At 42.1% G+C, this 26,510-nt stretch overlaps 1 protein-coding gene across 1 annotated transcript in view; it reads right to left on the reverse strand.

Annotated features, from left to right (window-relative positions):
* The window catches only part of ADGRV1 (adhesion G protein-coupled receptor V1), a 568,898-nt gene that overhangs the window by 507,176 nt on the left and 35,212 nt on the right, over positions 1-26,510 (reverse strand). Inside the window, exons 16-22 of the mRNA XM_062211963.1 lie at positions 26,171-26,294; positions 24,347-24,613; positions 19,749-19,875; positions 18,390-18,607; positions 16,548-17,291; positions 14,359-14,732; positions 10,148-10,324 (exon numbers count right to left, since the gene is read on the reverse strand). Coding sequence (XP_062067947.1) covers positions 10,148-10,324; positions 14,359-14,732; positions 16,548-17,291; positions 18,390-18,607; positions 19,749-19,875; positions 24,347-24,613; positions 26,171-26,294 — 2,031 coding nt within the window. The remainder of the gene's footprint in view (positions 1-10,147; positions 10,325-14,358; positions 14,733-16,547; positions 17,292-18,389; positions 18,608-19,748; positions 19,876-24,346; positions 24,614-26,170; positions 26,295-26,510) is intronic.

Raw genomic sequence — 26,510 nt, forward strand, 5'->3', positions numbered from 1 at the left:
CCCTGCACCTGCATTGGAGACCAGGAAGAAGCACCTGGCTCCTGGCTTCGGATAGGCAAAGCTCCAGCCGTCACAGCCACTTGGGGAGTGAACCAATGGAAGGAAGACCTTTCTCTGTCTCTCTGTCTGTAACTCTGGCTGTCAAATAAATAAAAATCTTTTAAAAAAAAGTTATTAAAAAAAAAAACGCAAGTGCCAAGGAGTCCCATCTTCTGTTGAAAATTATCCTAGTCACACATTACCATCATACTGGGACAATTTATCAACATGCATTCTTATACCAAAGATAGTGGTATTAACAGCCTCAGAGCAAAGCTCCCTCACATAATGTGATGTGGTAGAGAAGTAAGAAAGGGCAGCATAGACATGTCCAGAGCCTGACCAAGGCAGACCTAACATGCCCAGGACAAGGAGTTTAGAAAGACAGTTCACACAACGGACCTTGACACTCTGGCATTAGCTATCAACTCAAAATGTTATGAAAGGCCCATTTCACCGCTTCTCATGCCTGCTCTCCTGCACCACCAGCTGCTCCCCTGCCTGTGTGCCCCCTCTTGCTTGCCGTCTCTGGGCTGCTTTCTTGATCTTTCTGACCTACTTTCCCTTAATAAAATCCTCACATTCCTATGTATTTCTCTCACTTTCCAAACAAATCCTGAATTTTACCATGTTGTGTCTCATATGGGCCAACACTTAGAATTCTTATCTAAATAAATGACAAGAACCCCAAATACTAAATTTTGGTTTATATTCTCCTAGAACATAGTGGCGACCACAAAGGGGCTTGATTAATTGGTTTAAAAACCAGCAACATGCTAACAGTTTCACAGGCTTTTAAGCCCTGAAAATCTTTGTCTCTCAGCCTCTCTTCTCTCAGATTTCTCAGTTTAACAAACGTAGCCAACACACAGTTTCGTCTCCCAGGAAACGTGCCAGAGGAGGTTTTGGTTTTATGAGAGGCAGAGTTCAGGTGGTTTCTGGTTTTCTCCTAGTGTTCCCAGTTTGTAAAGATGCACATTTTATGTTTTTTGCATTCCTAGTTTTGGTAGCTTCAGGCAAGCAAAAGCCAATAAAAACATTAGCAATCACTTTTTAGAAACTTCATTAAAGAAGCATCCAGGAATAGATTTTTTTTTAACTTTTATTTAATGAATATAAATTTCCAGGGTACAGCTTATGGATTACAATGGCTTCCCCCTCCCATAACTTCCCTCCCACCCACAACCCTCACCTCTCCCGCTCCCTCTCCCCTTCCTTTCACATCAAGATTCATTTTCAATTCTCTTTATATACAGAAGATCAATTTAGTATAAAGATTGCAACAGTTTGCACCCACATAGAAACACAAAGTGAAACATACTGTTTGAGTACTAGTTATAGCATTAAATCAAAATGTACAACACATTAAGGACAGAGATCCCACATGAGGAGCAAGTGCACAGTGGCTCTTGTTGTTGACCCAACAAATTGACACTCTAGTTTATGGCGCCAGTAACCACCCTAGGCTGTCGTCATGAGTTGCCAAGGCTATGGAAGCCTTCCAAGTTTGCCAACTCTGATCATATTTAGGCAAGGTCATAAAAGACAGAGTGAGGATAGTAACCAATGATCCTAAGAGTGCCATTTACCAGGTTTGAACAATTATACAGCATTAAGTGGGGAAGAGGACCATCAGTACACACAGGTTGGGAGTAGAGCCATTGGTGGTAGAGTAGAGGTTATGATTACAAAGGAATGAGGCCCAAGTGTGCTAGACAGGGTCTAGAACAAAGGACAGAGTCATTATTAGATGTGCTAAGAAAGGTGCTGTCTAAGCTACAATTAAGTTTTCTGATTGAGAGGCAAATAGAACCTGCTAGAAGGGGCTTGATAATAATCTGGTGGGCTTTAGGCCTTGTAAATTCAGAGGCCCAGACCTATCTATCTCTTCACATGGGGTATATCCTAAGGGAGGTGTGAACCTCCTAGGGGAAGGCACTCTGTTGACTTTCATTACTTGGCTGGCCTGGGAGGAGAGCTGGCCAGGTAAAGGCAGGTGGCATCTCTAACAAGAAATGTACAGTTCTGCCTGCAATGTTACTGACCCTACTTGACCATACCCTCAGCTGCAGTGGTCACTTTGGAAGTTGGGCTGAGTGAAGGGCTTTTCAGCATAGAGCCAATAAGATCTGTGGCTCTGACCTGGGCATCCTTCGACTCCAGGGCAGGTCCATTTCCAGTGATCCAACTCTTGGCAGAGCTGCCAGGGCTCTTCACAAGCTGACTTCTGCTGAAGCCCAGGCTTACCACTTTGAAAGCCACTGCAGTGGACTGGCCTGTTGGGTCTCCTTGAGGGCAGATCACTGTACAGATCAGCCATTAATAGGCCTGCCACCCATTGCTTCTGATGCCTAGCTTTCTTTTCCTCCTGGTTTGTGTTGAAGCAGACCAGAGGATGCAAGTCAAGGGAGTGCCCGTGTCCCATCTCTAATCTTCGGTGGCCTGAACTACAAGTCTATAGTCACAGGCATGTTCTGTAGTAGTTTTTCTAAGGTAGACAATGCCCATGAGGAAAATTATATTCTCACTTTAAAACTTTCTTTCCCTTTGGTCTGAAAGGGAGGTTTTTTCTACTTACTGTATACTTCACTGATGGCGAAGTGAATCTAGCTATGAGATTATTATTTAAGTTCTTATTTTGGCTATGCTATTACAGAAAAATGTTAGCCATCTCTTTTATAAGGTCTAAAGATTAAATTGTGCGTCCTACAGATTCCTTCATAATAGAATTAGTTTCCTACCTTGAAGAGAATAGAGAAATGAAAGAACAAGTTGGGCTTAGAAAAATGAGGGAGCAAGTCCTAGATCGCTTGCTGACATTAGCAATATTACATGAATACTTAGCAAACAGTTTCAACCATTAGATAACAACTTAAGAAAACATTTACCAGAAGGTCCAATGCCTTCTATAAATTTTAAGAATCATGTGTTTGGAAACACCTCTTCAATATCTAACATGGTGTAGTTTGTTTAACCAGTAAACTTAAGCACAACCATATAAAATGTTTTCAGTTTCTTTCTACCAACAAGTTTAAAACATATTCACAGATTCAGGTCACACAAATTAAAATGTATCTTTGATTGATTTTAGCAGCTTAAATTTATGGACAATCTTATCTATAAGCCATTTAAAGTAAAACTCTTAATAAAATTTCCCCATGTGGACATACAATATGTACACACATATAACATAGCATAATAGACCAATATAGCAATTTTAATAATAGCTTTTAAAATCTTTAACTCTTTTTGTAGATTGCCAATTGATTTGAATTGCTTTTTGTTTTTAGATTACTTTAACACATTGCTTTAACAGAGCATCAGAGTTTAATTCAATGTCAAAGAGAGATTGAGCTTCCTGTGAACTTTTGCTGTGATGTTTCCTTCCTTTGCCTTCTTTTCTATTGATGACCATGTTTCTGTGTTTCTGTGTGTAACACATCTTTAAGCATCTTTTGCAGGGCAGGATGAGTGGCAACAAATTCTTTCAGTTTCTGTTTGCTATGAAAAGTCTTAATTTCACCTTCATTCACAAATGAGAGCTTTGCAGGATATAGTATTCTGGGCTGGCAGTTTTTCTTAGTACCTGGGCTATGTCTCGCCATTCCCTTCTAGCTTGTAGGGTTTCTAATGAGAAGTCTGCTGTGAGTCTAATTGGAGATCCTCTGAGAGTAATCTGATGTTTCTCTCTTGCACCTTTTAGAATCTTTTCTTTATGTTTCACTGTGGTGAGTTTGATTACAATGTGTCGTGGTGAGGATCTCTTTTGGTCATGTTTATTAGGGGTTCTATAAGCTTCCTGTACTAAGATGCCTCTGTCCTTCTCCAAACCTGGGAAATTTTCTGCTAGTATCTCACTGAAAATGCCTTCTAATCCTTTTTTCCTCTCCATGCCTTCAGGAACTCCTAGAACCCGAATATTAGGTTTTTTAATAGTATCCTGTAGATTCCCGACAATATTTTTTAGATTTCTAATTTCTTCTTCTTTTCTTTGGTTTGCCTGTTTCCTTTCCTGTTCTCTGTCTTCTAAGTCTGATATCCTCTCTTCTGCTTCACCCATTCTGTTTTTAAGGCTCTCTAATGTGTTAGTCATTTGATCTATTGAGTTCTTCATTTCATTGTGGTTTTTTGTCACTATCACAGTTTCATGTTCTACTAGTTGTTTCATTTCATTTTGATTCCTCCTTAATATTTCATTTTCACGAGAGAGATTTTCTATCTTGTCCATTAAGGATTTCTGTAGTTCAAGAATTTTATTTTGAGAACTTCTTAATGTTCTTATCAATTTTTTGAGATCCGCTTCTTGCATTTCTTCAATCTCATCATCTTCATAATCTTGAATTGGGGTGTCTTTTTCATTTGGGGGCGTCATAGTGTCTTTCTTGTTGTTACCTCGGTTTTTGCGTTTGTTGTTTGGCATGTTGGAGATATTTGGTTTCTTCACTGTGGTGTTTTTTCTTGTTACACTATGGCTCTATATTAAGTGGACTGTCTGCTTTTGGTGGAGCCTTAGAGGCTTGAGATGAGTGTGGACTGAGAGCTGTGTTTGGTTCCTCAGGGTTGAGGGTGTGTCAAGATGACACTCCCAGGTTAGGCATGGTAAATCTCTTTTTTTTTTTTTTTTATTCAAAAGGGAAGTAATTCCGCACAGCTGAACGTAATTGGAGGTATTTTTGCAAGCACTTCAACATAATTATAATACAACTCTTTGAGGACAGAGGTCCTGCATGGGAAATAAGTATACAGTGACTCCTGTTAATTTAACAATGAACACTCTTATGTATGACATCAGTGATCACCTAAGGTTCTTGGGAAAAATTGAAATTAACTTCAAGATGCAATGACTTTGAACAGCCCTAGTCTTGACTTTTGAGGAGAGTTTCTTTTTTTTTGTTTGTTTGTTTTTGTTTTTTTCCGTGCAAATTGTTGAACTCCTTACTTAGTATAGAGTTGGTCTTCGGTATACAAAGTTAATCAAAAATTGATCTTAGTGGAGAATGGGACAGGGAATGGGAGAGAGAGGAAGAGGAAGGGTGGGAGTATGGGTGGGCTGGCAGGCATGGTGGAAACAATGATTATATCCCTAAAGTTGAACTTATGAAATGCATGAAGTCCATATTCCTTAAATAAAAGGTTGTTTTCAGAGGAAAAATAAATTTAAAATGTTAGTGGTAATGGAATTGGGAAGAAAAGGTGGGACAAAGAGGCCAGTCTGTGTTTGTCAATATTCACAAGTATCCACATTGTTTGTGATGTGTTTTTAAGAACAATTTACAAATTTTGTAAGGTTAGAAACTTAAGTTCCATGGATGGACTTAAAGTTACTGAACTTGGTCTGTCACAAGTTCATTGATTTTCCAATCAGGCATGCTTTTATTTCTAGTAGGAGAACAACTGATAGCACCAAGATGGCAGCCTCCATCAGAAACATGTGGTTGCCAAGATGGCGGCCCCCATGGCAACTTCACTATTATCAGAAGATGGGCAACAGACTCCATCCCCAAGAAGGCAGCCCCCATGGCAACTTCAGTATCATCAGAAGATGGGCAACAGACTCTACCCTAGATGGCAACCCCCATGGGGACGTCACTATTATCAGAATATGGGCAACAGACTCCATCTCCAAGATGGCAGTCCCCATGCTACATGCCTGATCAGCAGAGTGACTTTTATTATGGCTTTTTATTACTCTAGATTTTTATTTGGGCTTTGCATTGGTTTATTATTTTAGCTATACTCTGGTTTACCCTTTTGGCTTTGCACAGGCTCCCTTATCCTTTTGGCTATGTGCCAGTCCCTTTTTGGATTCCTGTTTGTTATTTTAGCACTTGGTTTTACACTAGTTCTCTTTAGCTTCTTGGGGTTTGGTATCCCACGTGTGGTGAGCCTCCCAAGATTTCATCTCAGACCAGGTGGTTTTGTCTTTGGCCTTCCAGAATGGTGTTTTCCAGAACAGGCTGAGTCTTATTTCAGTATGGTGTCTTAGCTTTACACTGGGTTTAAAAAAAAAAAAAAAAAAAAAAAAGAGGAATAATTGGAAGCCCCCTCAGTGGGCTGGGTAAAACAATGGACACCATTTTGTGTACCAGTAGAGACTTTAAGGTGTCAATGGATCCAAGTCACATCCTTAAGGATAATTAAGACTCGTGGAGAGCTGTATCTGTTTTTATCTTCTCTGGTCCTACAAAGTGACTATTCAGCTGTATAGTTCCACATACATTCCTATGGACTCACTTCTAAGGGTACAGTTTGATAATTTGCCATAGGATCTCAAATCCCATCTTGACCAAGATGGCAAAAGGAGGATTTTAAGTGTTTATTGACAATATAGACAGGATAAAGTATTTAGTGATCATACACATAGGAATAAGTGTTTAGTAATAATATAGAGCGGTCTCTCCCTTTAATCCTAACATGGGAAGCAGTACATACAGCAGACTCATAGAAAGGCAATTACTGTAAAGAACCCTCAGTGGCCTCAGAATCAGCCCATAAGGCATCTTGGTCTGGCTAAAAATCCCGTGAGAGAATTTCAGGCTTGGAAAGCCAGGACAATGCTGCAGAAAGTTTCCCTACATGAAAGACCTCTGAGGGTGAGACCCCAGTGGAGACAAGTGGTCAAAGATGGATGTCCTCTTCCCTGAAGGGAAGAAAGAACTTCCTCTTTGCTCATGGCATTGTCTGAAAACTGATGTGGTTTGTGGATTGAAAAGGCTTCCACAGCCTAGACATCTCATCTCAAGAGCCCCAGGTGGTCACTCACATCATACGTAAGACTGGTAATTGTTCAATTAACAGGAGTCACTGTGTACTAAAGTCCCATGCAGAACCTCTGTTCTCAAAGAGTTGTATTATTTCAGTTAATGGTAAAACTTACTCTCAAAGATTTACTTTGTTTTCATGTATTAAGTAGAGGATATTCTTATGTCTTTAAGTTTTAGTTATGTCTAAGTGTCCAACTCCATTGCTTGCAAGGGATGTTATTCTTACATGCTTCCTTAAGGTTTATTAAGTTTTTCAAACATGGTCTCTTGGATCCATGGCTCCCTGCACTGCCTGCAATGGCACCACTAGGCTAGATAGCACTCAGGAGTCAGATCACAGAGACCTTTTCAGTCCCCAAAAGCAACTTAGACCTCATTCCACAAAGATTGCAGATAAACTGAAATATCGAAGTAAGGGATTGACAAAAAGCACCTTCTGCTGTACAGAACGAACCATGGCAAAATGTAAACACAGCAGAGTGAGGAAGGAGGCAAGAAGGTGAGCGAAAGGATTTACGGAATTTTGAACCAGTCTGGGGGAAAAAGAAGGAAAAACAGATGGATCTGAGATTTCTCTGAAGACAGCAAATGCAGGCTTGATGGTGTCCACAGCCTGCAGTGAGGGACAGAGATGAGCATGTATCCCGATTTCTCCCAGACAGAAGAGTGACAGCCACCTGCAAACCAACTCTAAACCCAAATGCAGTCTCCAAACACTGGCTTTGGGTGTAAAAGCACCTGGAGAGCTTATTTGTTAATTTAGCTTTTCTACAGACTTTTGTTCCATAGGTCTCAGAATTCGAATTTGGCTTTCAATGTTTAATTATTTTTCATTAAAGACTAATTTAGAGCATTGACTCATGTGCAAAGGAGATATGCAGAAATGACATCTACCATTCACAGGTCACCTCTAAAGGAAAAAAGTACACAGTTACAGAAGAGAATATCGTAAAGAATTCTCCATCTGAACACTTGCAACCATTTCAGTTTGCAAGTTTGATTAAATATGTGTTGCAAAATGTATAGGAATCTGGCTTAACAGGCTAATCCTCCACCTTGCGGCACCGGCACACCAGGTTCTAGTCCCAGTCGGGGCACCGGATTCTGTCCCGGTTGCCCCTCTTCCAGGCCAGCTCTCTGCTGTGGCCCGGGAAGGCAGTGGAGGATGGCCCAAGTGCTTGGGCCCTGCACCCGCATGGGAGACCAGGAGAAGCACCTGGCTCCTGGCTTCAGGTCAGCGCGATGCGCCGGCCACAGCGGCCATTAGAGGGTGAACCAACGGCAAAAAGGAAGACCTTTCTCTCTGTCTCTCTCACTACCCATTCTGCCTGTCAAAAAAAAAAAAAAAAAAAACTCTGCTTTCAAATAAATAAATAATCTTATAAAAAATGTATAGGAATCTAATTTCTAAAGCAACAGTTACCAGATATTTCTTATTTCATAGTTAGTGTATTTTCCATGAGGAATTGCGGGTTATCAAACCAAGTTTGCCTTGTTTTAACATTAAAGAATTACCACATACCATCAGTTCTTTCATAAAACACACTTTAAATCCAAGAACAAAATGGAAAAAGGCAAAGCATCAAAATAGAATACAGTACTATAAGTTGATCATTTTGGCTTTATGCAAACTTCCTTGTTGTCTCAATCTTCCTCATCGCACCACAGATTTTTTATTTTTTAATTTTTTTTGACAGGCAGAGTCAGACAGTGAGAGAGAAAGGTCTTCCTTTTCTGTTGGTTCACCCTTCAAGTGGCCGTGACGGCCGGCGCACTGAGCCGATCCAAAGCCAGGAGCCAGGTGCCAGGCGCCCCGACCAGGACTAGAACCCGGGGTGCCAGCGCCACAGGCGGAGGATTAGCCTAGTGAGCCACAGCGCCAGCCCCGCACCAGAGGTTATTAAAATGTTTACCATGGCCCTGTCTCTAGGTCACTGCTATAGCAATTCTGTTATAAACTATCTGTATGCTTCTTCCTCCAAGTTATAAAACTTATTACTCTTCCTTAGTTTAATTCTTTAAATCTGAATATTGTAAGCTGCCAAAGTTTATCATTTTTATCCAATTAACACTCAAAAATTTCCTCAGAGATCGCTATTAGCAAACTTTAATTCTCTATGTTTCTGATTATCTGTAAGCTACTCACATTTCTGAAGATAATCTTCTTAAATATTTTTGCAAGGCAGAGAGAAAATTTCCATTTATAGAAGTGTTATGTGCTTATGAAACAAACACCTGTTCAGAAATGCAATTACTTCAAAGTTTTTTCTTGTGAAATTAGAGGTCAGTTTTACTTCTGAAGAACAGGAAAACTTCCTGACTTCTCTAAATTCAATCCAAATAAAATGAGGTTATAGTTATAAGAATTTCTCAGGGGCCGGCGCTATGGCGTATCAGGTAAAAGCTGCTGCCTGAAGTGCCAGTATCCCATATGGGCACTGATTCGAGATTCAGCTGCTCCACTTCCGACCCAGCCCTCTGCTATAGCCTGGGAAAGTAGTGGAGGATGGCCTAAGTGCTTGAGCCCCTGCAACCACGTGGGAGATAAGAAGCTCCAACCTCCTGGCTTTGGATCGGCTCAGCTCAAGCTGTGTAACCATTTAGGGAGTGAGCCAGTGAATGGAAGACCTCTCTCTCTGCCTTTCAAATACATAAATCTTAAAAAAAAAAAAAAAAAAAAAAAAAAAAGAGGGGCCAGCGCTGTGGCACAGAGGGTTAATGCCCTGGTCTGAAGCACCAGCATCCCCTATGGGCACCAGTCCAAGACCTGGCTGCTCTGCTTCCGATCTGGCTCTCTGCCATGGCCTGGGAAAGCAGTGGGAGATGGCCCAAGTCGTTGGGCCCCTGCACCCACATGGGAGACCTGGAAGAAGCTCCTGGCTCCTGGCTTCAGATCAGTGCAGCTCTGGCTGTTGCGGACAATTGGGAAGTGAACCATTGGATGGAGGATCTCTCTGTCTCTCTGCCACTCTGACTTCAAATAAATAAATATATATTAAAAAAAAAAAAGACAGAATCTCATCAACTATAAGAATACTATCAAGATTCTGTGGTTTCCCTTTGTCTCAGTAATAACAAAAAAGCTCACAATGATATACCTTCAAGCTATACCACTGCTTATTATATCATGATTAAAGACTGGGTAAAACTGTAACAAGCATCCCTCAAAATCCTTTATTCTTTTTTGCATAAATGAGTTTTTAAAAGCATTACACCGTACTATAGATCTTAACTCCTGAATATGTTAAATTGCTGAAATAGCAAGAAGCTACACAGTAATCCCAAAACAAACCTTTCAGCAACAGCTTTCCAGGAGGCTTTCAAACAAAGACAGCAGGGTTTACCTCTGATCTCTGCCCAGGAGGGAACGTGATAGTTCCGCTGGCATTGGCAAAGTCATCCACCAGGTAATCCACACTGTCAGCTTCGACCTGTGAGATGGTGTAAGACACGTGCACGTAGTCCAGCGCTCCCCGCGTTCTCTCGACCACACAGGAGACGGTGGACCCCTCCTCTGCCACCTGAAGTTGAATGTAAATCACAGAAGTGAATGCCTATCGAAATCAGAGACAAACAGCAATGCACTCATGAAACGCTTCTACCTGAATTCTATGAATTTGTGCTTCTCGCAACGGGACGAAGGATTTGTCTACATTTGCTCAGATATATTTGACTGCTAAGGCATATTTAAATCATTTTCTCCCATTCCCATTGCAGAGACATAAAGCAAAAAGAATTATCTCCTATATATAGGCAATACATTCATCAATACCTGCTTTGTGTGAGCCTCTTAGAACTTTTTTTTTTTTTTTTACAAATGCATTCAAACTCCTTTCTCTGCATTAATCTAACAAGGAAGACAAACTTGGAATTTTATAATGGTTTCAACACAAAGAGCCCAAATGGAGACAGGGAAAAGTGGTAGGGAGTGGAACAAGTGGAACACAGGAAGCCCTTTCTAGGCACAGACATCAGATATACAGTGTCTGACTGTGGGAGTGATAAAGGACACAATGGTCAGAGCTAAGCAGATACCTATGCACGCTCAGTATCCAAACACGCTATTGGTGATGACGACAGCAAAACTAAGTGAAGATGCCTGTCTTCACATCACAGCATGATCGAAGCTGGAGACCCATGCTTCTATTCCTAACACTTTCAGGGATGTCAGTTCTATAATTCTCCTGGCAAGCTTCAATGCTTAGTGTTTTAGACTCAACAATTTTCCTCTATCTAAATGTTTTCTTTCTAAAATTGATACATTTCCCTCCTATATAGGCTTAGACAATAATGATTTGGGGGTTTTCCTTTTCTGATTTCAGGAGTTTTACCAGATTAGGTACTGTGGCTTGTGTAGGGAAGTTCTCCCTTTTTCAAAGGCCCAATTCTGCTTAAGTTCAGAGATTTCCAAGGAGAGGCACAGTTTCCCGACCAGCCAGAGCTAACCCAACACCACCACAGTAGCCAGCATTGAAGACAACTACATTGGCCCAGAAAGCCAGAGAAACACACAACAACTATTTCTCATTCTACACAGATTTTCAGATCTTATTTTGTTTCATTGTTTATGTAGCTTAAGAGAATCTAAACATGTTGAATATGTGAACTGATATATTCCCTTTCTTTTAAAAATTCTTTATGATTTTTAAATGTTGTCATTTTAAAGGGGCCAGAGGGGATATCTTCAATCTGCTGATTGACCATTCAAATGCCTGCAACAGGTGGAAGCCAGGAGCAAGAAAATTAATCCAGGGACCCCACCAAGTATTTGAGTCATCATCCGTTGCCTCCCAGAGGAGTACTTAGCAGGGAGCTGGGTCAAAAAGAAAGGTGGCACTCAAGCTAGGCATCCCAATTGGCATCTTAACTGCCTCACCAAGTGCCAACCCTCATGTCTTGATATTAAAACATGGTTAGTTAAGTTCCAGCAAAGGCTTAGTGATACCTACTATGTTCCATTCTCGGTGCTACAGGTACAATGAAAAACAAGAGTCTGACACTCAGAGTGCCTTCACTTCACTCGTGGAGAGAGAAAGTAGATAAACAGACTTATAAATAATGAAGGAAATTAAGAACAGGTCAATACTACAAAAAATCTTGGGTGAATGGCAGACAATGGCGAGTTGGGAGAAGCAATCACGCACTTTGAGTACAGAAGTCTTCCCTGAAGAGGAGTCTTTGTAGCTGAGATTTGGAGGGCTCATTAGGAAGTTTGGGATCACAATGCTCCAGACAGGTGAGCGAGCACTGACGCCAAGAGCAGAACTAAGGCGAGTAAGACTGAAGCACACTGAGCGATGGGGAAAAAGACGGAAAGCGAGGGTCGAGTCACAGCCAGAGTTGCGCCCTGAAGGGAGTCACAGGGAACCTAAGGTCACAAGGCACCACAATGGTGTCTCAAAACCTGACGGAAGCCAGCTGATGGGGGCCGGTGCTGTGGTGTAACGTGCAAAGCCACTGCCCACAGTGTCGGCATCCCACATGGGCACCTGTTTGAGTCCCAGTTGCTCTACTTCTGATCCAGCTCTCTCTGGCTTGGGAAAGCAGTAGAAGATGGCCCAAGTGCTTGGGCCCCTGCACCCACGTGGGAGATCCAAAAGAAGCTCTCGACTTCAGATCGGCCCAGCTCAGGCCATTGCAGCCATTTGGGGAATGACCCAGCATATGGGAAGACCTCTCTAACCCTCTCTGTAACTCCGCCTTTCAAATAAATATTTTAAAAAAGAAAACTCTAATCATTAAGCAGTAATAACTGCCAAGCTATTAACCAGGCATTTGATGAGATTCTGTCTAATTTAAGTTTAGTTATTTTGTCAGGCCTCTTCTAAATCTGTTTCTAGCCCTATAAAATGAAGACAGTAGTGTACAGATTGAGTACTCCTTATCCAAAATGCTAGGGACTGAAAGTGCTTCAAACTTGGGAATATTTGTACAAACCAATCATCTTGGGAATGGGATCCGAGTTTAAATATAAATTCACTTGTTTCAAACATACTTATACACATGGTTTGGAGGTAATTTTATATGATATTTATAGAACAGTTTTGTTAGTTTCATTCAGAGTGTGGTCATGTACACTTATATTAGGTCAATATTCAAACAAGTTAAGATTTTGGGGAAAAGTATTTGGTACAGTGGCTTGGGAAGCTCACAATCATATCTGACTGCATATCTCGAGTCCTAGTTACTGTTTTGATCCAGCTTCCTATTAATGCACACCCTGGAAGGTAGCAGGCAATAGGCTGGGGTGCTTGGATGTCTGCCACCCATATTGGAGACCCAGATGGAGTTCCAGGCTTCTGGCCCCACCCTGACTACAGTGAATCGAAGGTCACTCTTTCAAAGAAAATGAAAAAAAATATTTTTAAAAATTTCACACTTTGAGCATTGAGGATTTTGTATTTTCCACCTAGAAGTGATGACTGTTGTACGTATAATACAGGTTTATCAGAAAGTTGCTTAAAATTTAATGTGAAAGTTCTTCAATGGCTAAACAACTCTGTAAAAGTATTCTCATCATAGGTGAACACATTTAAGTTGTAGATTTGTAGGAAGTTCGTCCTCCCTAGTCTATGATACTTCAGTTCTTGCATTACAAAAAAAATAAAAATCATAAACCACCATTTGAAGATTTCTTACGGTGGTCAGCAAACCAGAGAGCTAATGGAGAAGTGCAGCACTAGACAGGCACCCCGGTATAAGCCCCAGTGAGCCCTATGGCCTGGGTTCTTCTTTCAAGGGCTCCCCATCTAAGTTTTTCTTCATTTCAATTTACATGAACGTCCTCCTCAACCTGTTAGAAGCACCCCACAGAGAGGGGCTCTCCTGTTCCTTAGCATCGTGTCACAGACACCAAGCTGTCACACACAACACCTGGGAAGTAGGTACACAAGATCACCTTACCGAATAGGAAACCAAGATGATTACGAGTCTTCGAGGTGTCAGGAAGAATTGATAAGGACAAAGAGTCTAATAAATTAAGCGGGCCAACATGGCTGATAAGAAAGGCATTTACACCCAGGGGAACAGTGTGATAACTTATGTACGCTTCACATGTAAAAGAAAAACTCTAATACTTTTATAAAACTTCCATCACAATTATTATAAAAGCTTTGTATACATCAAGGGACTTCAAGTTCATAGAAACAGAATTAAAAGGAGTTCAATTCAATGGAACAAATTTGAAATCCACGCATAGTCTTTTCATAATATTTTCTGTGAGCTTTTCATAGACCCTCTATATCTTATTTCAGTCACTTACAGCAGGCAAGAATAAATTACTTTTGAATTACACATTCTTTGTCATGTATTAACTTTAAAGCAAAATGGTATAGATTCAGTTGTTAACTTATCACTTCCAAATCACATCCATCAGCTCCTAAAGCTGATTCAAACAGTAAACTCCCAAGAGTCGAGACACTGCTATTCCTATTTGCAACCGCTGATTCTAACATATTTCTAGAGGAGTCTTACCAGCTGAAAGAAAGCCCAGTCCCAAACAAACCCACCAACAATGAAGTGTTAAGCTCCAAAATTCTCCAAGCTCTCTACTCACCTCTGGTATACAAGCTCCAGTGAAACCAAACAGGCCATTGGCATTGTCACTTTTTTGTATTATTAATCGTGCTGTACTATTTTCTTCAGAAACGCGAGCTCCTCCATATACAGAGACCAACTTGAGAATAAATGATTCCTCTCCTTCCTCGTCATTGTCATCTCTTGCAGAAACGATGAAGGATTTGTTGGCTTCTCCCTGTCTGAACTCCAGATACCCAGAAATGGGGTGCAAATCGCTCTTTGCGGGCATGGCATGAAGCTCATAAATCTCCTTCCGAGTCAGTTTCCGCTCGTAGGCCCTCACATCCTGCATCAGACCCATGAATCTGTCACTGCCATTCACCCCCGCCCCGACTCTCAGTACTCCAGGACCTGAAATGAAAGGTGGGTTGAGAGACTGCACTGCTCGCAAGCATTCCGTCCCGAATCACAAATCTGATTCAGAAGGCGAGACGATTTTATTGAAAGACATTTAAAAAAAAAACTGTGACATAATCAGTACGTAGGCAAGTAAAGGTCATCTTCAATCACTAGTTTAGAAAAATGAATCCAGATAATCCACTAAGCACTGGGACTAATGATGTCTTATACAGAGGAAACTGGTTACTATAGTCAAACTCTATGATAAAAGTAGCTCCCATCAGTCGGTCAGATACCAGTCTGGACAGAAAAACATTATAGTGTATCAATATATAATACCTATACATATACACACATGTATACATAGGGATGTGTCTACAAGAGGTCTTCAAAAGGCTTTTTGGAAAAATTGAATTCAAAAATAGTATGCATTTGCCATGACCTTTTTGAAGCTCCCTCATACAGAGAGTGACATTTTAAAAAGTTCTTGAAAATCCATATTATAAAAAAAAAAAATCACACTTGGATTTCAAATATCTTTCTGCAACAAAATAAATGTTGTAATTCTATTTTTTCTATGAACTTTGTGAAATACCCTTGTATGCATATGTGCATATATGGATAGACATCTCATCTGACATTTTTAATTTACTCCCACATCTAAAAGTGGAATGATTCAATTCGGCCACAATTTTAAGACTTCTGTGAGAATGTCAAGGCTTGATGTATGAGAAACTCATCTTGACTAAACAAAGTTGTGAAAACTCAGAAAAATGTTTCTGTGGGGCAAACACATCTATTTCTGTATCATTCCATTTGTTGGTTGGATGAAGAGAAGTATTCTCCCTGGAACCAACATTAAACAAGTCTTAGGGACTTTTTCATAAAAACATACAACCCAACTATGTTACCATATCTCAACAACCGCCCTTTTCAGAATTCCATCTGCTCTTACTTCATTGCACGTTCCTTCTCTAATAACAACTAATATGTTTATGCAAGATGAGAGATTGGCCAAAAATCTTGGAAAAGGCACAAGAAATATGTCTCATCAGTAGCTTCAGAGAAAGCAGTTGCCCAGGTCTGGACACAGGTGGCTCCCAGGTTCGTCACAGGTAGTCTGCACGTCGTCATCATGATCACTCCCACGCCTATGAGAGGCCACCTTCTCCCCCAGCGACAGACCCCCCCCTTTCACCAGAGTTCCACATTGTGCAGGCAAACCTATGGTAATGTCCCTTTCAGTGAATTTTCTGTCACTTGTCATGATCTTATAAAACCACGTCATGGGTGTTCCCATCTAGAAGACTAGTGCAGGATACATAAGTGATTTTACCTCCTTTTGCTCTTTTTTAATGATCTACTAAAAGGAATGCCAACCTAAGAGTTAAAGGCTCACATTCAGGTCTCAGCTCCCCCATGACTTGCCCATGTAATGCTGGTTGAGTTATTAACTGACACTGAACTGTCCCCTTATCTATAGGATATTGAACACCTTGCTTTACTGCTCCTTTCTCTACCTGAAATATCATTTCCCAACCCTGCTTCACCCCCAAGAGGGATCGATGTTTCCCCTTCAGAGTACTGCAGAGATCTCTGGGCACATCTTTCTCCTGGGACCAACTCCAGATGTCCTCAAGGCTAGAATTCTCACCTCTGTCATTTCTGAAACACTCAGCAGAGAACTTACCATGGCCTCAGACACCAAGTTTTGTTTGAGGAAATTAAACAGATACAAAAACAGTTAAGATACCGGTTAGCTTTTTCAAAAATTCAAAAGTTTAGAAACTTCAAGTTCAACGTCCTGGTCATGAAGATGACACTCACCATCACTGATGGCTTCTCCCTTCAGACTCCTGATTCCTCTGGGCATTGCATTTCCATCCAGGTAGAATTCAATGATCCCATCATCCAGGATAATTAGAAGATGCAGCCAAACACTTTCTTCTAAGTATTTCATGACTGTTGTCTTTGCAACGTATGTGGCATTCGAACCCAGAGTTTTGTAATGAAGGCAAAGCGTCACATGGGACTCATTGGTTTGAATTTTTACACCATAGTAGAGGCTTCCATTACCATCATCCTTGGCTATAACAAAACCATTTGTGTTAGCATTAGGCATCACCCAAGCTGAAAATGTAAAGCTGGTGATTGTGTTATTCCTAGAGGGATGGTATTTTGGATTGACAGTCCCATATGCACCTGCTAGTCCACTGAAGTACAGTGCATCTGTTCCGCTATGGTGACGCCGCAGGTGTGGTTGCAAAGGTACAGTACTGGGGAAAATCCCCGCTAGCAAAAAATCTATCATTGGTGGCAAACCAGCTGGGAACTCACTGGACAGGATTTCCCAGCCTACTCGTACATCCTCAAAGATACCCTGTTGCCTCAAAATGGTGAAGCTGGCCACATAAGACATGTCATCTTCCGAGAGAACATCTTCTGCCACCTCTCGCACTAAGCACGCTAGATCCAAGATGAAAACGCCAAAGGGATCATCATTGAATGGAATCGCCACTGTCACTTGAAGGTTGCTTCCTGCTATTTGGCCCCCAGGACCTGGAGACCCACCTATAAGAAGAAAATTCACAACTAGTGAGAAACCAGAAATTGAAGTACTTTCTCATACAAAGTACAAAACACCTGATTAAATAAGTTACTATCAATGAATAATAGTGTCAGGTTACAGCTGTCATACTTCTCAGGGCATGATGTCACATAATAATTCAGTGTAATTTTATTACTGCTAAGTCAAGTGTAAAAAGAGGATATGAATCAGAGAAGTTTAATTTCTGCACTTAAAATCTACAGCAGGAGCCAGTAATGTGGCATAGCAGATAAAACCACTGCCTGCAACACTGGCATCCCGTATGGGCATCAGTTGGTGTCCTGGTTGTTCCACTTCCAAAAGCAGCCCAAGACAGCCAAGTTCTTGGGCTCCTGCACCCACTTCGGTGACCTGGACAAAGCTCCTAGCTCCTGGCTTCCTACGGGCCCAGCCCTGGCCATCGCAGCCATCCAAGGAGTCAAACCAGAGGATGAAAGATTGTTTCTACCTCTCTGTGGCCCTTACTTATAAATATTTTCCTAACCCTAACCCTAATCCTAACCCTAAATAACCCTATGTAAAAATTAAAGTCAACAGTAATTGGAACCTTGATTGTTGAAACTGCAGCACCAAGACCAAGCTTTCTTTCTTCAAGATAACATTTTTAATTTTCATTACAGTCAAAAATGATGTAATGGCTGTACTCAAGAGTTCAACAGATAAGAAGTAAGAAGACCATAGTCCAGGAGGAAAATAGGCAAGGGCTATAAATAGAAAGACATTCAACTTCCCTCACACAGTAACTTTTAAAATACGAAGACCAAGCTTCAAACTATGACTCTGTACTTCCTAATTTCCACCACTGTTTTGTTGGAGAGGTTACATTTCCTGTGGGAAAAGTCTAGTTACCATTTTGTAGATGTGAGCTTCCACCCATAGAACTGATCCATGCTAAGGCCACAAAAATGCTGAAAGTAATAATTCCATCAAAGGTATTTTTATGCTTAAGAAATAAATCAAGATACACTCACTTCTTCATCAATTGCCTTTCCCAGAGCTCTAAGTGTAGGATGAAATAAAAGAATATTGGTGATAAAGTAAGATTTGGAAAAACACAGCACCTGAAATGTTCACAAGTCTGAGAATATAAAACTCATTGAACTCGGGAATTTGATCTGAAACAGCATGGAGAACTACAGGCTTTGCTTCCTCTCCATCAATGAAGTTAACTGTCCCTGAAGTTTCACAGAACTCTTGTCCAGGGTGCAGAGCAGAGCCATTGTGAAACAGCTGCCAAGACACAGAAACATTGCCAAAGCGTCCTCGGTTCCTCAAAATCCTGCAGCAAAGAAAGCATAGAAATTTACTGAAAACTCATAAGTGGTGATCTGAACACTTGTTATCGAAGAGATACACTTTTTTCTATTTATCATCTTTTAAGTCAACCAGTCCCACTAAGCAACCATGAAGAATCTCATGGGAAGAGGAGAGTGAGTTAGGACTTCAGATAATAAAGAAAAGCAGTCTTAAAAGCCTTTGTCTTCAAAGCCCAAACTGGAAAATCATCTCTAAAACCCAACCCAGAAGTATGCCAATGATAACTGGCCAAGGTTTTACAAAAGCGAAGTACAGGAGAGAGTAGTTACATGTGACCCGAGAGAATAGCTCCCACAAGCTTACAGTAATTCCAGTTTGCCATCCATTCATATAAACAGTTTTGAAAATTTTCTCCAGCAATTTAAATTTTTGATAGATAAATATTTCAAGGGACAACATTGTGGTGTGATAAAACCACATGGCTCAGAGCCAGTGCTGTGACACAGTGGGTTAACGCCCTGGCCTGAAGCACCAGCATCCCATATGGGTGCTGGTTCTAGTCCCAGCTGCTCCTCTTCCGATCCAGCTCTCTGCTATGGCCTGGGAAAGCAGAAAATGGCCCAAATCCTTGGGCCCCTGCACCCACATGGGAGACCCAGAAGAAGCTCCTGGCTCCTGGCTTTGGATTGGCGCAGCTCCAGCCATTGTGGCCGTCTGAGGAGTGAACCAGTGGATGGAAGACCTTTCTGTCTCTACCTCTCCATAGCTCCTTCAAATAAATAAATAAATCTTAAAAAAAAAAAAAAAAAAAAAAAAAACACACATGGGTGTCAATTTGAATCGTGGCTGCTCTACTTCCCATCCAGCTCCCTGCTAAAGCAACTGGCAAAGCAGCAGGCGATGACCCAAGTGCTCAGGCCACTGCACTCCTGTGGGAGATGTAGGGAGCTCTGGGCTTCTGCCATCAGCCTGGCTCAGCCCTAGTCACTGTGGGCTTTTGGAGAGTGAACTAGTGGATGGAAGCTCACTCGCTCTCTCCACCATGCTGCCATAACTCTGCAGTTCAAATAAATTATCTTTTTCAAAAATGCTATTTCAAATGTTTACATGTTTAACAGTTTTATTTTGTCCAGTTTTGAAATGCCTTATCCAGGTATGCTTACCAAAATGTGTTCATCTTCCCTTCTTCTACTGCTTTGTCTATGGGCTCCAGAGAAAAAATACCATTTGGGTCATCATTAGCTTCAATTATCACTGTAGCAACTCCATGCTGATACACGACTGTATCGCCTAAATATAAAATGGAAAAGTCAACACAACAATGAGTACCTAACATCAAATTTATACTTTTAAGAATCAGTTTAATGAAGTTAAAATTTTCAATAACTATTTCTTCAATAAAGGTCATACAACTGCAAACTATTGTCCTATTTCCTAAAAATTTAAATGTATATATAACAGATAATACTAATATATGTGTATATATACACACATACACATAGAGAAAGATGAGAAATACCTAAATATGTTTAATGTGAAACAACTCCTATTTTGTCTTTTGGGAAAATGTTTATTGTTGCAGGAACTACTTTATTAGGAAGTACACAATGCAGATACTTTTCATCATAAGAAGTGGTTCAATACCATAATTAGACAGTAATTCTCTAACTTCAAATTTCTGAAGGTTTTATTTCATAAAAAATCGAGTGTTACTCCACGTAAAAGTACTGCTGCCCATGTTCACTGCGATCACTGGCTCAGGCATTTTCCCTTAGCCTTCTGTCTTCAGGCAATAGGGGCTGATATGACGTGAGTGCTCTTTGTACTGCCCTGTTTCCATAGCATGTTGGCACTGTCACTGCATGTACAGAAGGTCTCCCGAGTTCCCCATCCTTTTGTTCTCACCCCAGCTGCTCTCTACGTGAGCAAAATCCTCCCCTGAACACCTCCCATCACTCTCCAGGGTCCCGTCCCAGCAACAATGACAGTGCCAGGAACTTTCCTGGAATTCCCAGGTTAGCCAAGTGCTTCTCCACTATATTCTCCCAGCACTGTTCACTCGGTCAATCTTTCATAGCAATCAGCACATTCTAGAAGCACAGGCATGAGTGATTTCACTGTGAACTCCTTGGGCAAATGACTGTTACTCAATTCCATGCCTAAAAATAGGTGCTTAGTGGTTGGTGCCTGGAAGTTACTTATAGCTGAACTGCTACAAAGATGAGAATACCACCAATTGTTAACATTATAGAAACACATATGCACCACACCAGCACATCAAAACATAATTACCCAAATATAAACTGAACTCAACCTCACTTGTTAAGCCAATAGACGGCAGAAAAAAATACATTGAAAATAGACCACACATCATTGTATGGAAAATGCTCGAAAAGAAGAAAATAAAGATCATAAAATCTAACCAAAGTAATTAAGAATAAAACCTAATTTTTGCAAAGCTCTATCATTTGCATTGGAACTTCATTGTGTTTCTCTGTAAAATGAGCCACCCCTCGTTAACAAGCACTGTGAGGATGGCCATATCCTTGGATATAGCAGCAGGGCCCCCGTGAGCACCCTGCAGAGTTAACCCTCAGGTGCCAACACCACTGCCAGCCCCAGGTCATGTCAGAGAGGCTGCCCTGCCAGCATTCCTGTCCTTCATATGTTGACAACAAGAGGTAGAGATTTCTGTCATCCGAACTTTCATAGTCAAAGTACATTTTCAGTTGCCACCATTTTTAGACAAACCTTAACAACAAACGCAGTGGCCACATGACGTACCACACAGAACTCAGGCCAATAACACACCTGTGTCCCTTTCCTCTCAGATCTCACTGTCTGGCTGTCCCTCTGCCTCACCCTCAAAATCTAGTTTCCCCACTGCCACATTTTACCAATATACTAACAAAGTCTCTCTGAAGAGTCCCTTCCCTATCTTCCTTGTAGGAGATTTGGGAGGTGCAGGTCCACTATTAACCCCAGTGACATTTCTTTCTCAAAGCTGTCTGAAACAAAAATTTTCATCTCAATTGCACCAAGTCAGTCATCAAAACTTTTTTTTTTTTTTTTTTTTTTTTGACAGGCAGAATGGACAGTGAGAGAGAGAGACAGAGAGAAAGGTCTTCCTTTGCTTTTGGTTCACCCTCCAATGGCCACCGCAGCTGGTGCGCTGCGGCCAGCACACCGCGCTGATCCAATGGCAGGAGCCAGGTGCTTCACCTGGTCTCCCATGGGGTGCAGGGCCCAAGCACTTGGGCCATCCTCCACTGCACTCCCTGGCCACAGCAGAGAGCTGGACTGGAAGAGGGGCAACCGGGACAGAATCTGGCACCCCAACCAGGACTAGAATCTGGTGTGCCGGCGCCGCAGGCGGAGGAGTAGCCTATTGAGCCACAGCGCCGACCAAAACCTTATTTCTAGAGTAAATTCTACTAAGACAAACTCAGTCTTTCAACACCTTTGTATACTTCACACTAAAGCTTTCTGTCTTCCACTTTTCTATCACCAAAGGCACTTTGATCTGTAGCAATTCTTTTCATTTTAAATTTCACGACAACGAATGGATTCAACAAACTCTGGTCTACATAAGGCCTAATTATGTTTTTGCAATTGTGGAATTTCTTTGGTAGCTGTTATTCTGCAAGGTTAAATTTTCCATGACAAGATGAGAGTTTTTAAGTTGTACTTTTTGGGTTTTCTGAGTTCGGCTTCATGAAAAAATTAGCAAAGTAAAAGGAGAAAGGAAAGAAGACAGCAGAAACAAAAACTAAGACTTTAACTTCTCTTTCTCTTCCTGTTCCTAGATGTCTCAGTGCCCAACACACTAGAGTGAGCAGGAGGCACTCACATCAGGGTGGTGAGTGGTACAACACAGAGGCCCAGGGCAAGGGGTTAGAGCTCAAGGCAAGTAAGGTGGGCACCTCCCTGGGAGAGAAGCTTGGGGTTGGGTGCAGGAGCCCGAGTGGGGTGAGAGCGCCTCCCATGGCCTGGTTGGGGGGTTGCCCAGAGCAGGGAAGCCACAGCCCAGGGGAGGAAACCCTGGGCAGCCTGTGTGAGGAGGGTAACAGGAGTAATAGAAGAGCATCAAACACATAAGAACCTCAAGGATGAAGGGGGCTGGATTTCCCTCAGAGGAGGGAATGGCAGAGATGTGCAAAGGCAGGGAACAGCAATGCAGTCTGACACAGAACAGGAATGGAGGCTCTGGAATAAAATAGTGAGCTTCAACACACGCAGATATGGAACTACAAACGAGCATGCTGACATGCCCCAGCTCTGCACGCTGAGAAGGTCTGCGAGGAGCAAATCTTCACTAACAGTAGGCACAGCCAGCGCTCGAACCCTGGCTGCTGCATTGCATCCTTCAGTGAAGGGAAGCCGGGCTTCTCGGAGAAATGGCCGACTTCGGGTCGTGGCGGGAACAGCAGAAAACGAGCTTGGACAGCTTGCTGTGCTTGCGAGCAGAAAATGCTCGAAGGATAATAGAGAGGAGTCCCAAGGACAAAGACATCACCTCCAGCAGGTTACCCCTGGTCAAGTCCAGGACGATTTGACCAGTAAATATCAGTAGTGGTAAAATAAGCCCACTATAGAAATTCCCAAGTCCATACTCACAAGCGTATTGAGGACGAAACAATTTTATGAGTAACAGGATATACCTGCCTACAGAATGTTTATTAATTAGAATAGGAAAAAAGCTCAGTAGAAAAGCTTCAGTGAGCACCTTAATCACAGTGAAACTGAAGATCACAGTGAGAATGACCCAAGGACAGAAGCTATGGGCTAAGAACCAAGGGTCACTACTGTGAAATTCCTACCAGGGATGAAACCCGAATCCATAAATGAAGGAACAAACCCACAGTGAGGGACAGGTCAGCTTGCCATACCTCTATCGCCCACGTCACGCAAGCCAAGGTTACAACGGAGGGTTACTGCAGTGATCCCGAAAGGGGTCGATCTGCATGGAGGGGCATTATTGGATCAACTGGAGAAACATGAGTGTGAGGGTCCGAGGCCAGATGTGATAGTCATCACTTCCTGATTGCAACTGCTGAAGCAGAAGGTCCTAGTTTGTAGGAAAAGCTCATGTACTCAAGGATGATGGAGCCTGATGTCTTTAACTTACTCTCAAAATGTTCAGGGTGGGGAAAGCTCTGTGTAGTCGTGAAAGAACAAATTCAAGAGATGCGGTCATCGTCCTTGCAATTCATACATTCTCAGGGTCCAGACATGCGCTGCATTTACAACATGGAGAAGATGCAAGCGCACCTCGTTCTCCCTTTAATTCTCCTTTATTTTGGGAACAGCTCCCAAGAATTATCCAACAGCCAGCTGGGCTCAGTCACCTACACAATTAAACTTCCCAACCAAATGTGCAAGCACCATGCTTCCCAGGAGCCAATGTCAGAGGAGACCTGCTCTGTAAGTCACTGGTGACTGGGCAAGCCCAGGGCAGCCATGTTCCATTACCCGCTGATGTTAGCCATACAATTTGTATCCTTTATATGGGAGTTCTTAGTGCTTCTGTGAGAAAAATAAAGGTTAAAAATAATGCCTGGGAGCCACCAGGTCCACACAAGTGTCACACTTACATTCTTTACCCCCTTCCTCAAGAAAGCAACGGAACAAGCCCTTTGGTTATGAATAAGCACTGAGAAAGTGAAGCGCTCTCCGGTGTCACTACTGGAAGGCAGAACCTCATCTCATCTCAGAGCACCAACAGAAACCCAGACCTGCCGGGGAAATGCAACCCAGTCACCTGTCGAGTTGAAGAGGACGACGTAGAAGGACTCCTCGGTCTCGGGGACCCCGTCTTCATGAACAAATACAGACAAGCTCTGCTCTCTGCTTCCAGCTTCAAAAACAAGGGCTTCCCCTTTTTCCACAGGAACAAAGTCGCCCTCTCTTGCCGTAGCCTTCCCATCCATGGTGGCGTACTGGACGGTGCAGGTAGCGTCAAGGGACCCATTTCTGACGACGGTGAAGTTGGCACTCTCGCCTTCCTGGACCCTCACCACACGAGGTTCTGGAATGTCCACAAAGAAGGAGGTGAGTCTCTGAGCCCATGCTCAGATTTCCAGAGCATTCTATAGTTTCTCCCTGCCTGCCGCAGGAACCCCATCTGCAATGTCTGCAAGAATCAGTTACATTCCCAGCTCCCATGCGAGACCCCTCTGGCCACTTTGTCAGTTAACAGCCTTGCTCTTAACTCCAACGGAATCCATTGTCTTTGCTCTCCAATTCGTCAGTCGGAAACACACTATTTGAAGTCCTCTGCCTAACTGTTGCATATACCTCACCTTGACAATTGGCCAAGATAGGTCTTATTTTTGCCACAGGAGTTAGCAGAAGGCTTAGCATCAGACTAACTCATTAAGTCCATACTGACTTAAGGCTAAGGACATTATCAATAAAATCTAAGAGGCTTAAGGATTCCTCCAACAATAAACTGACCTACAAAGAGTTGACCAAAAAGGTTTAGGAATTAACCATCAATTAAGTTTCATCAATAAAATTAAGAGTTAGGTGGCCAAAGACAGTTCTAAACAATTGATTAAAGTGGCCAAAACAGAGAAATCTTAATTATAATGTCTATTTTTTTTTTTTTTTTGACAGAGTAGACAGAGACAGAGAGAAAGGTCTTCCTTTTTGCTGTTGGTTCACCCTCCAATGGCCGCTGTGCTGCAGCCGGCGCACCGCGCTGATCTGAAGCCAGGAGCCAGGTGCTTCCTCCTGGTCTCCCATGCGGGTGCAGGGCCCAAGATCTTGGGCCATCCTCCACTGCCCTCCCGGGCCACAGCAGAGAGCTGGCCTGGGAGAGGGGCAACTGGGACAGAATCCAGCCCCCAACTGGGACTAGAACCCGGTGTGCTGGCACCGCAGGCGGAGGATTAGCCTATTGAGCCATGGCACTGGCCTATTATAATGTCTATTAAATATTAGTTACTATAGTAAGGGGTTATCAACTGGGTAGTAACCCAGACTTGAGCTAGCCTGAGTGTGCCTGGAAGAGAATACATAGAACTGTTTTTTCCACACAAAGAAAATACCTCAGAATTGGGAAAAGGGCAAGTAAAGCACATAATGGTATTTATTTTTGCTTTAGAAAATCTTTAGAAGCATTTTCCTAAAATTTCAGACTAATATCAGATGAATCATGAAATTCCATTTAAACGACCATCAACTATACTTTATTTAAAATGTTCAGTTAGAAATTATTTACAGGAGCCAGCGCTGTAGCACAACAGGTTAAAGCCCCAGCATCCCATTTGGGCACTGGTTCGAGTCTTGTCTGCCCCATTTCTGATCCAGCTCTCTGCTATGCCCTGGGAAAGCAGAAGACAGTCCAAGTGCTCGGGCCCCTGCACCCATGTGGGAGACCCAGAAGCAGCTCCTGGCTTCAGATTGGCCCTGCTCTGACTGTTGTGATCATTTGCGGAGTGAACCAGTGGATTGAAGACTTCTGTCTCTCCCTCTTCTCTGTAACTGTCCTTCAAGTAAATAAATTTTTAAAAAATTATTTACAAGCATGTATACCTTTTGTGAAAGATCTAAACTCATGCAAATAAGATAGCAACCCCACCTGCAAAATAAATGGGGTCGTCATTTCTTCTAATCCTCAGAAGGGCAACTGTTTTATTGCCCACCTTTGCTCCTCCAGTGGCATTGACTAAGATGATGGTGAACTCCTCCATTTCCTCTGGAACCTTTCGGAAAATGTGACACATTTTTAAGTTGGGTAATTCATGCATTTAATTACAGTGCAATTTCCTAAATTTTTTTTTTTTTCAAAAAAATGACCCATGAGCAGTACTGTTCACTTCCACTTCTGAGATAGACCTTCCCTAACGTGTTCAAGGAAGCTTCCCATCTCCCATCCCCTCAAGGGCATTTGAATGTACATGCATCCAAATAGCTTTCAC

The sequence above is a fragment of the Lepus europaeus genome, chromosome 15, assembly GCF_033115175.1.
Source record: "Lepus europaeus isolate LE1 chromosome 15, mLepTim1.pri, whole genome shotgun sequence".
NCBI lineage: Eukaryota > Metazoa > Chordata > Mammalia > Lagomorpha > Leporidae > Lepus > Lepus europaeus.